Source organism: Corvus moneduloides, chromosome 18 (assembly GCF_009650955.1).
Source record: "Corvus moneduloides isolate bCorMon1 chromosome 18, bCorMon1.pri, whole genome shotgun sequence".
Classification (NCBI taxonomy): Eukaryota; Metazoa; Chordata; class Aves; order Passeriformes; family Corvidae; genus Corvus; species Corvus moneduloides.
In genome coordinates, this window is record NC_045493.1 from 9,992,135 (window position 1) to 10,003,623 (window position 11,489).

The window sequence follows — 11,489 nt, forward strand, 5'->3', positions numbered from 1 at the left end:
TGCCTGGATCCGCTACTCCCATTCCTGTCCCTGCTGCAAGAATTGAGCAGGATTTGTTGGATCCAGCACTCGATTCCCTCCCAGACTGATTTACAGAGGGCTGAGGACAGGATGTGCAGGAAGTCTGAGCAAAGAAAAGCTCCCTGCGATCATTCCTCCACCTGCCCTTGAGCTGGGCACTCCCAAAACGAGACACCTCTCCAAAATCTGCTCTCCTGAAAACTCACAGGGCAGAAGGACTTTCAAATTTTTTTGGCCAAGAGCCTTCCTGACACTCATCGGCCTGTGCCCACAGGGTCATCTATAAAAGCTGGAAGGGCATTAAGGTAGATGGAGTTGAGGAAAGAGAACACCAGAAAGAAGGAGAAAAGAGAACTCACTGTAAGTCATGACAGCATCTATCCTTTTAAAATAATTAATAAATGATTAATGGCATAAATTACCATAAGATGTGTTATGACATGCTGCAGAGACGTTTATAAATGTCTATGGCTTGGTTTATGGCAGCCTTTGTGCAGCCCTCATAAATTGAAGTGTGTAAATCAATGTGGCTGCCTCCAAAATGGGTTAGAGCACGTCCTAAAATAATTTGCAAGGGCTAAGGCAATTTCTGCTCACCCGTATTAACAAAGTCTCTATAAATACAATCTTCATCCAGACTCAGCCTGTTATAATTCAGTTACTGTGGTAGACACTCAAGAGATGATAGCATTAGTGCTACCTGAAGCTGTCCCTTCGTGGTGTCATTGGGGACAACGTGCCAGTGAAGGAGTCACCCACAGGTTCTTCCTAAGGAGCTGGCATGAGGTGACACCCAGCAGCCCCTGCCCTGTTCACATGTGGCAAGGACAAACCTGCTCCAGAAGTCCCCACAGGGCAGGACACCAACACCCCCCATCCCACCGTGGAGGAAGAGCAATGAAAAGCTTGGAGCCCCCACAGATGAACAGCCTCGGGATGAGCATCATCCCCGCACACCTCCCCATTCCCTGCATCCCAAAAACCCCTGCTCCCCGCCAGGACACGCTCCCTGCCCTCTCCAAGCACAGAAACAAGGTGTGAGGGAAGCAGAGGCAGGAGCCCCCGTACCTTTGCAGGCTCCAGCAGCTCCCAGGTGGTAGATTCCGGCCAGGATGCGCCACACGGCTGCCTGCTCCTCCGCGGTGATGCCCAGCGTGCCCATGGCAGCCCGGAGCTGGGAGAAGGCCACCGAGGCTCTCTGCTTGTCCTCGGGCTGCAGGGGGAGACAGCCAGGGGATGTCACTGTGCTGGGCACTGTGCCCGACAGAAGCGAGAGCGAAACCATCAGGACAGCAAGGAAAGACAGCAAGGGGTTCTCGGAAAATTTGGACAAAGTGGAGAAGCCGCTGGCAGGTTCCTCGGGTGCCTGGTGTTAGGAGCAAGCTGGGTACACCACCTCATCGGACAAGGACACGTAATTCCCGCTTCAGGAGTGTCTACAGAGCAGCAGCTGGAGATGGATGCTTTATATCGTGGAATCACCAAATGGTTTGGGTTGGAAGGGACCTTAAAGCTCATGTCGTTCCAAGCCCCTGCCATGGCAGGGACACCTTCCACAGCCCAGGTTGCCCATCCAGCCCCGTCCCCTCACTCCTCACCAAACACACCTGCCCAGAGCTGAGCAGCTCCCGGCCACCAGCAGGGCCTCACCTGCCACCTCCCACCACAGACAGCCCCTCCTGCAGTCCCTGAGCTGGGGCTGCTCCGTGGGGCCAGGAGCCACCGGCTCCAGCGGGCAGCATCCCTCCTTGGCAAGGACCAGGGAAAACCATCCGTGCTGGGATGGCAAATCCCCAGCAATCAGAGTTGTGAAAGGAGGGGAAAACCCCATCTCTGAATGCAAGCCTGCTGCATCAGCAGGGTGAGGACTTTCGCTGTGCCCTCCCTGGAGCTGCTGCTCCAGCAGGAGATTCCTTTGGCTGCCGAGGCGGAGCAGGAGCTCCCTAATGAAGATGGAATATTGGATTCATCAATAGATGATGTAACTGCAAATTGCTGTGATTCATCCCTGCACTTTGGCTCGTGGACAACCTGCTGGGGCTCTGCAAACAGCTCAGACTAATGAGGGGCTGGGGCTGGGAATCAGCTGTGGAGCTTTAACCCCTAAAATTCACCTTCTGGGCTGCCCAAAAGGATGCTCTTGCCACTGGGAGTTGCTGCTGCAGGGGAACATTGGGTGTAGGTGACCCTGGAGCAGCAGGATGTGTTCCCAGGGTGGCTGTGGCATGTGGAAAAACCCAAGCAGAGATCCCAGGCAGGGCAGCCCCAGTCCCAGCAGCTCCCCTGTGGCTGTCAGAGGGGTGCTGGGGGCTGTTCAGGCAGCCCCTTCCTCACATCTCAACATTCCCTCCCTCCCCTCCATGCTCCCAGCACAGTGGCATCATCACGAGTCACCCACCCAGCAGCCAGGGACTCCTCTAACTGGGGGTGACAAAGGGGGTGCCCTGCAGCAACCCACGGCAGAGGGGCACAAGACTCCAGCATTTCCCTCTCCCTACCTTTGTGAACGGTTTGATCCCAAAGGAATTGCTCTCAGCCACCTGGTGCAGGTGCAGCATCGTCCTGGGAGTAGGCACAGAAAAAGAGAGTCAAGCTCCCCCCTTGCCTGCCCCCAGCACCCCCAGCCCCCTTTACAGCACCATCGGAGGGACCTGGATGGGACAGGCCACCACAGCACTGCCCTATGCAGGGACATGAGCTGGCACACCAGGAGCCTTCACTGGGGACACAGCTTGGGTGGAACCAGAAGTGAGAGGGAAAGGGACCTCGATCCCATTTATCACCCCAATTTCAGCTTTAGTGGAGGGGCAAAAAAGCACCAGGAAACACCCCCCTTTCACAGAAAATCTCTCTGTGTGCAGAAAGATCCCTGCAGCCCCACTAATGCAATTGCTCTCACAATCTCTCATCAGGGGGGTCTCAAAACCATTGATGGAGGGAATTTGGGTATAAAGGGGGAATCTCTGGACAGCCCAGGGCTGTGGGAGCCTCACACCCACCTCTCTGCCACATCCAGCCCCGCCAGCAGCAGAGGGAAGATGTTGAAGCTGCTCTCTCCGTCGGGCTGCTGGGCAATGCGGGCCCTCTCCAGCAGCAAGGTCTGGGGAGGGAAAAGGGGACAGGGAGATGAGGAGATGCTCCTGGGACCTGCCAGGGAGGGGCTGGATTTCTCCTTGCAGGGACTCAGCTGGATTTGGGGGCTGTGCAAGCAGGAGCTGAATCATGCCCCAGGCACCAAGGGGCAACGCTTCAGTGCATGAGAGCAACACCCATGGTCCCTCTGAGCTTCCAGAGGTCTGGGAAGTGCTGCAGCCCCAGGAAGATGCTGCAGGATCGGGGTAAGTCATTGCCTGGGCTTAAGATAAGCCCAGCTCAGCTCCAGCCTTGCCGAAGGTGTTCAGTACCAGCACTGGGGCCAGGAATGAGTCTCTGCAGAGCTGGGGGTCCCCATCCCAGACTGTCCCATGGACATCCCAGGATGGTTCCAGTGGTACTAATGGGGACATCCCCACTCCTGCACAAGGACAGCTCTCCCGAGCCACCGGCTCCCTGCGGGTGCCCAGGGCAGAGCAGGGACAGCAGTGGGAAGCCCTGGTGCTCCCCAGGAGCAGACAAGGCTCCAGCCCTCTCCTCCCTCAGACAAGGCCCAGAGGCACGGGCAGCTCTGATTAAAGAGCCTTTGATAAGAGCCCTGACGGTGATAAAAGCCCTCTGAGGCTCAGCTCCAGGCCGCCGTGAGGTGCTGCTAATGAAACGCTGAATTATACATTTCCTCATGAACATTTCATCTCAGCATTGCCCCGAGCTCCCTGCCAGGGATGGGGACAGGCTGGGGGACCCTGCCACGCTGCTGACAGAGCTTCTGCTCAGGGGCCACTTGGTCACCCCTGGTTTAGGAGCAGGGAGGGGAGCAGGGAGGGGAGCAGGGAGCAGAGCGTCGCTCCTCATGCCCAGCCTGGCTGGGAAGTGCAGCACAGGCGTGGCTCATCCCCACCCCAAGGACCCCCATTTTCAGCCACAGCCCTCCCATCCCACCAGGTGACAGGTACCTGGAGGTGTGCAGCAGTGACCTGGCCGGTGGCACTGAAATCCAGCGACAGGACCATGGAGAAGCGCGTGGAGCTGCTGCTGTGGCTGGTGGTCACCGAGCCAAAGGCTCCCAGGACTGTGAACATCGCCTGGATCTTCTCCACTGCAAAACCACCACCAGAGCCCCCTCAACCCCCCTGCAGCTCTGGAGGAGTCATCTCCTCCTGCCTCACCTCTGCCTGCTCCTCCCAGGGTCTGTCCCAGCACTGGGGAACTGGCCAGGCATGGGGCCAACATCCCACACCGGCTGTACGCTGACAGGAAGGGGATGTGCCAGCCTGCCCAGCCTGCCCACTCTGTTCCAGGCCACCCCTCAGTCCTTTGCGAGAGCACGGTGTACCCAAGAGAGCTCCAAAATCCAGCCACGCCCTCTGAAGCCACTGCCTGCTGAGCAACGCTCCCTCCTGCATCACCAGTAACCCGAGCAGGTGGGAAAGCACTGCCCCAAGCACCGGAGTCATTCGAGTAATTCCCTCCTGCTGCTCACGCCGGTGTTTATCAAAACAGCAAATCTGTTGAGTCTGGGACGGGGACAGTGGCAGTCGTGGCCACACCGGCTGCTTAGGAGCCACCGCAGGGGAAACAAATCAGGCCATGATTGGTGTGGTTTTTGTGCCCCCAGCCTGCCCCCTCCATGTGCTGCCTCTGCCCAGCATCCAGTGCCATCCCTGCCCATACCTGAGACCCTGCCCCTACCTGAGACCCTGCCCCTACCTGAGACCCTGCCGTCCAGGCTGCCCGCCGTGCCCACCAGGTACTCCAGGGCACTCTGGCAGCACCGGGTCCTGCCGGCCCCGCTGTGCCCCAGGGGGACGATGGCCTGGTCCTGCCGCTGCATCAGCAGGTTCCTGTAGGCTCGGTGTGCCAGCGAGCAGATGTGCGGGGGAAGGTTGTCCCGCTTGCCCCTGGGAACCTGCAGGCAGGGAGAGAGTGGCAGAGCACATCCCAAACAGGAGAAAATCCTGAAAGCATTCACACCTCAGGGTGCAGAACCCCCGAGACTGTGTCCTCAGAGCACCCCCAGCCCCAAGACCAAGCACCCTCAGAGCATTCCTGGCCATCAGTATCTTCAGAGCATCCTCCTCCCAGAACATCCCCGGTCCTGAGTGTCCCCAGAGCATTCCCAAGTCCCAAACGTCCTTAGAGCATCCCAAATCCCAAACGTCCCCAGAGCAACCCGGGTCCCGAGTGTCCCAGAGCAACCACAGTCCTGAACGTCCCCTGAGCATCCCCGGTCCCAAGCGTCACCCGAGCATCCCCGGTCCCAAACGTCCCCAGAGCGTCCCCGGTCCCGAACGTCCCCTGAGCATCCCCGGTCCCAAACGTCCCCAGAGCATCCCCGGTCCCGAACGTCCCCTGAGCATCCCCGGTCCCAAACGTCCCCAGAGCATCCCCGGTCCCGAACGTCCCCTGAGCATCCCCGGTCCCAAACGTCCCCAGAGCATCCCCGGTCCTGAACGTCCCCTGAGCATCCCCGGTCCCAAACGTCCCCAGAGCGTCCCCGGTCCCGAACGTCCCCTGAGCATCTCCGGTCCTGAACGTCCCCGGAGCATCCCCGGTCCCAAACGTCCCCTGAGCATCCCCGGTCCCGAACGTCCCCGGAGCATCCCCGGTCCCAAACGTCCCCAGAGCATCCCCGGTCCCGAACGTCCCCTGAGCATCCCCGGTCCCAAACGTCCCCAGAGCATCCCCGGTCCTGAACGTCCCCTGAGCATCCCCGGTCCCAAACGTCCCCAGAGCGTCCCCGGTCCCGAACGTCCCCTGAGCATCTCCGGTCCTGAACGTCCCCTGAGCATCTCCGGTCCTGAACGTCCCCGGAGCATCCCCGGTCCCAAACGTCCCCAGAACGTCCCCGGTCCCAAACCTCCCCAGAACGTCCCCGGTCCCAAACGTCCCCTGAGCATCCCCGGCCCCGGCTGTCCCCGCACTGTGACGGTCTCACGGTGCCATCTGCCGGCCCCGCCGCGCCCGGCGCCCTCCGCCACTGTCCCCAGGGGGGTTGGTGGCCTCTTCCCACGGGAGATCCCGCCGCCCCAGGTCCCCTCTCTCACCTTCGCGGCACTGCCGGCGGGCGCGGGGCCGGTGGCGATGGCCACCAGGCTGGGCCCCGCGTAGGTGCAGGGCAGGCGGGCGCGGAAGCGCTGCCGCAGCGTGTTCATGACGCTGCACTCGTTGAGGCTGATGAGCGCCGCCAGATCCTCGGCCTGGTCCAGGCTGGGGGGGTTGGTCTGCGGGACGAGAGGCAGAGACCCCTCGAGCTCTGCTGTCACGGCAGGGCTGTGCCAGCCCCGCTGGCACCGCGACACCTCGGGCACAGCCAGAAGCAGAAGCATCATTGTGCCCGGGCACTGTCCTGCACCGGGACTCTCGTCCCTGCACCAGCCCAGGCTGGGGAGGGGGCTCACCCTCTGCACGCTGTCCTCGTCCACCTCGGTGACAGTGCCGTCCTCGTCCCGGCGCACTCTCACCCTCCCCACCGGCAGCTCCGGTGTCCCCACGTCTGGCTTCAGCTGTGTGGCTGAACGAGAGGCTGGTGAGCATCCCTGGAGTGGGGCAGCCCAGGGCAGAGCTGGCTGTGGCGTGGGGAGAGGCCAAGGGGCCAAATCCAACCCCGACCCCAGCAGGGCACAGCCGGGCAGGCACCCGGAGCCTGCCCTGCTCCCGACATGTCTCATCCCCGGCGCTGGAAAGCCAGGGCAGAGGGAGGAGAGTTACCGAGCGTGAACCCGTCCTGCTGGAGCAGCCAGACCTTCTCTGCTTCGTACCAAACGTCTTTCGGAGCCTGCAGGGAGGAGAGAGGGGAATTGGGCAGGAGCAGGAGGAAAACTGAGCTGAACAAAATTGCCTTTGCCCCACGGACAGGGACAATTCCACACTCCTGCCCCTCTGCTGCCCATCCAGGCCCGGGGCCACCTTCCTGCCAGGCCCGGCCCAGCCCAGGGGAACGGGAAGAGCTGCATGAAACCAGAAAACTTCATCAGGGCCCCAAAACCCCAGATAACACCCCGACACATTACCTGGTCCTTGTCCGTGCTCTCGCCTGATGCCTCTTTATCCTGGTCCTTTTCCGTGTTCTTGCTCATCTCTTTGCTCTTTCCCGATGTTTCTTTAGCCTGGTCCTTGTCTGTGCTCTTGCCAATCCCTTTGCTCTCCTTCAGCATCTCTTTACCCTTTCCCAGCTCTTCCTTCACCTTCCCCACCTCTTTTCCCACATCTGCGGACTTCTCTTGGATTCCTCCTGGCTCCCCCTTGAGCCCCTCTGACTTGCTTGTGGTTTTTTCAGGCTTTTTGATCTCCCTTGGCTCCTTCTTGCCACCTCCAACATCTTTCTTCATCTTCTCTGGCTCTTTCCTGGCTGACAACAGCTCCCTCTGGGCTTTCACCTTGGCTGGGGGCTCCTCGTGCCTCGGGGGCGTCCCCTTCTCCTTCTTGGTGCTCTTGGGGACTGTCCCCTTGAGCGTGTCCCCTTCCTTCACTGGGACTTTGTTGCCACGCTGGGAGCCCTGGCTGGATGCAGGGGCTGGAGCTGGGGGGCTGCCCCCCAGGCAAGGGTCCTTAGGGGTCTTCCCAGGGCAGAATGGCTTTCCCACCTTGGGAGCCCCTGGACGAGGGGTCTCTGATGGTTTGGAGGAAGCCTCTGCTGTTTTGGGAGATGTTTCTGCTGGTTTTGAGGATGTCTCTGCTGGTTTGCAGGGGGTCTCTGCTCTTTTTGGGGGTGCCTCCACCAGTTTGGGAGCAGGTGCTGCTGTTTTGAGGGATGTTTCTGCTTTTTTGGGGGGTGTCTCTGCTGGTTTTCGGGGGGTCTCTGCTCTTTTTGGGAGTGTCTCTGCTGGTTTGGGGGCAGGCACTGCTGGGCCAGGTGCAGGGGCCGGGTTTTTGCTGAGGATGGTCCCCGGCACAGCCTTCTCAGGGGGCAGCTCCTTGTGGGGGGGGGCTGTGACCCCCTTGCCCCCCTGCCCCTCAGCCTTCAGCCCGTTCCGCAGTGGCCCCTCGCTGGCCCCCCCTCCTCGGGCAGCGGGGCCGTCCCCGGCTCGGGCCTCGCCGTCCCTCCCCACGGGCTGCCAAGCAAAGGAGAGGAGCCGGCTGTGACACCTGGGGACACCCGGGCACATCCAGCCCCCCGGTGCTGCGTGGGGTCCCTCAGTGCTCACCTCCTCCTTGGTGCCCACCCTGCTCTCCTTCCTCCGCCGCGCCGCCTTGGCCTCCTGCTCGGTCTCCCGCACGAGCTGCTTGATGAACCCCCCTGGGATGACCGACAGGAGCAGGGGGGGTGCAGACGGGGGCGGCCCCCGGTCCTCGTCACGGATCTGTTTGTGGGAGCAGAGGTGGGTCACAGGGCAGGCACAGAGACAGGAGCCAGCACATCCCGTTAGTGGCAGCAGCACCCTGCTCAGGCTGAGGCACTGCCCAGGCTCCCACCGAGGCCACGGAGCACCCGTGGGCACCACGCTGGGTCAGGGATGCTGTGGGAGCAGAAGAACTTAGAAGAAAAGCCCGGAGAGAAGTGCCCAGGTTGGTGCAGCCCCTGAAGGCTGGCACAGCAGGAGCCCACGAGTGCTGCCAGCTCTGCTCTGTGCCAGCAGCCCCGGCACGGCCACAGGAGGAACCATCCTGGCTGCAGCCAGGCAAGAAGCAGCTCCAGCATCACCGCAGCCACATGCAGCCCCGCAGGTCCCTCCAAGCCAGGCTCCAGGCCAAAACCAGCCCCACTTCCTGCAGCTTTCCCAGCAACAGCACCAGCATCAAACCCTGCGGCCGCCTGCCAGGCTCACCCAGGCAGGCAAAAATCACTCAAACCAGAACACTGAGGCTGTGAAGGAGCCCAGAGCCTGGGGGTCAGAGCACAAGGGAGTGCACAGGGAGCTGTGGGGATGCGACCCCGGGGGCTGCTGCAGTGACACCCCCCCAGCACTGAGTCCCCGGGCAGCCCGAGCACCCAGCCCCGAAACACCACCAGTGCCAGCCTGGACCGAGACTTCCCTTCTGCTCCCAGAGCGCGAGGCGCGAGGAGATGGCCATGGTGGCGGCGAGGCAGGACGGTGCTGTGCGGAGACACGTGGGGACACACCGCGCAGAGAGAGAGGAGAGAGTTAGCCAGGGGCTGCCGCTGGCCCCAGAGCTGTGCCACGCCGGCAGCACCGTGACCTTGCCGGGCATTGCCCACCTGAGCTCGCCGCACGGCAGGGGACGGGGTGGTGTGGCAGTGTTAGGGGGGACACGGCCACCAGCGGCCACCTCCAGCCCTGGCAGCGATCAGGCAGCGTGGCGAGGTGGTGGCACACAGGGTTGGTGGCACGGGGGTGATGGTGGGACCCCACGGCCCCAGGCTGGGTGGCCGCAGGAGCCCGTCCGTGCCCCACTTGGGGCTGACCCCGGCTTCACCTGTCGGGATCATTCATGCACCGAGCGCGTCGGGGCTCGCCCGGCCCTGCTGCGCTCCCCGGCAGCCGCATCTCCTTGTACAGTAAAGGGCAGGAGCGCGGGAGCGGCCAGGAGCGGGCTGGGGAATGTCACTTGCCTTCCCGGGCGGCTGCCCCGAGCGCCACGTGGCCTCAGGGACCGGCGCTGCCCCCGCGCTGTCCCCCCGGCCGGGCTCCCCGGCCCCGGCAGAACTGGCCCCGATGGCACCGCAGAGCCCGGAGGGGGCGAGCGACAGGGCATTGTCACCCCCCGGCCGGAGCGGGACCCTCCGTCCTGCCCGGCACACGGGGAAACTGAGGCACGGAGGGGACGTGCCTTGACCAAGCACCCAGGATGGCACCGGGGGGCCCCGGGACCACCAACACCAGCACTGCGCTCCCTCCGCTCAGGATGCAGCCCCAGCTGGGCCGCGGGCGCTTGGGTCTGGTCCTTATTTGGGACCCGCTGCCACCCTGGTGCGTGCCAGGAGCCGAGGCCATTGAGGGGTCCCCAGCCACCACCCTGCACAGGGCAGGGAGCACCGTCCCCGTCCCCAGCCCCGCTCCCATCGCTGCCCTGCCGTGCTCCTTTCCGCAGCACAGCCGCCCTCGGAGCCGGGGCTTGCCTCTATCGCCATCCATTCCCAACTAAAAATAACCCTCCCGGCCCAGGGGCACCGACCGGACCCCGACCCCCACCCAGAGCCCTCCCCACCCCCCGAGCGCCGGTACCTGGTGGGGGCGGTGGGAGCAGGGAGCTGATGTCCCACACCAGCACCGGCTCCGCGGGACCCCGGCGAGCCGAGAGCGGCGGCGGCGGCAGCGCGGGGAGCGCCGAGAGGGTCAGCAGCCGCCTCCCCCCGCCCCCGCCGCGGTGGCAGCTGAGGTGACACATGTCACTGCTAAAAATACCCGCGGCGGTGGCACCGGGGCCTCGGCTGGGGAGAGGCACCGCGGGGCCCTCCTGTTCCTTGGCCTCTGCACCGGCTGGGACACGCGTGTCACCTGTGCTCTCCTCAGCACACGTGTGTCACCCGTGCCCCCACACACACACACAGTTTGTGTGTCCCCCCCCCCCCCGGTGCACACCGCTGCACCCCAAAGAAACGGGGCAACCGCTCTGGTTTGGTGTGAGCCCGTCCAGGGCACTCTGGTGCTGCCCGAGGGGACACTCTGTGCTGGGAGCCCAGCACGGGGCTCCCCAGAGCACCCCAGTTCCCCCCGCCCTGAGATGGGGCCGAGCTGGAGAAGGACCTGAGAACAGAGCTCAAAATAGCCCCTGGCACCAACACCAGCGTGGTCAGCACCCGGCCAGGGCAGGTGGGAGGGGAGCAGCAGAGTGGACACGTGGTGACCACATGGGGTAAAGGGTGACCCCCCGGGCCCAGCAGGACCTGTGTCCCACATGCCCCAGCAGCCGACAGCCAGTCAGGATACAGGTCACCAGCTCAGGCCAAGCTGAGCTGCAAAGGTGCAATGTCCCCACCTCGGCTGCTCCACATCTGACACACCCACGGCATCAACACCCACAGCCAGAACAGCTCTGGAGTAAGAAAGGAAATGGGATTGTCACTGTGGAGTCACCTGGCAGGAGACTGAGGGTTGGCCCAAGCATCTCACCAACCCCAATTCCACCCGGGACAGCACAAGGACACGCAGTTTCTATGATCCTTCCCAGGTGGCACTGCAGAAAGCCACCCTTGGTCACCTATCACACAACTCCAGGCCCTCCTGGCACAGCCAGCACCGCCGCGGCCGCAGGACACGGCCGGTGTGTCCCTCGGAAAAACCAGGACAAACGCAGTGCACAGGGCTGGGGGAGTGAAGGGACTTACCTGGCAGCGGGGCAACGGGGCGTGGGCTCCATCCAGCTGTGCCCTGCAGGCAGCTGCTCAGCCCAGTACAGCCCAGTACGGCCCAGTACAGCCTCATGGCCGGAGCGGCAAGGGACAGGTGACACGGAAAGAACGAGGCGCCGGC

The 11,489-nt window shown here is 62.9% G+C and overlaps 1 protein-coding gene across 1 annotated transcript in view; it reads right to left on the reverse strand.

Annotated features, from left to right (window-relative positions):
* MYO18B (myosin XVIIIB) overlaps positions 1-8,720 on the reverse strand; it is a 53,967-nt gene extending 45,247 nt beyond the window's left edge. Inside the window, exons 1-11 of the mRNA XM_032128343.1 lie at positions 8,703-8,720; positions 8,262-8,417; positions 7,128-8,168; positions 6,826-6,892; positions 6,516-6,628; positions 6,162-6,338; positions 4,825-5,023; positions 4,071-4,213; positions 3,021-3,121; positions 2,520-2,583; positions 1,090-1,234 (exon numbers count right to left, since the gene is read on the reverse strand). Of these exons, the coding sequence (XP_031984234.1) occupies positions 1,090-1,234; positions 2,520-2,583; positions 3,021-3,121; positions 4,071-4,213; positions 4,825-5,023; positions 6,162-6,338; positions 6,516-6,628; positions 6,826-6,892; positions 7,128-8,168; positions 8,262-8,417; positions 8,703-8,720 (2,224 nt within the window). The remainder of the gene's footprint in view (positions 1-1,089; positions 1,235-2,519; positions 2,584-3,020; positions 3,122-4,070; positions 4,214-4,824; positions 5,024-6,161; positions 6,339-6,515; positions 6,629-6,825; positions 6,893-7,127; positions 8,169-8,261; positions 8,418-8,702) is intronic.
* Positions 8,721-11,489: the final 2,769 nt, after the last annotated feature.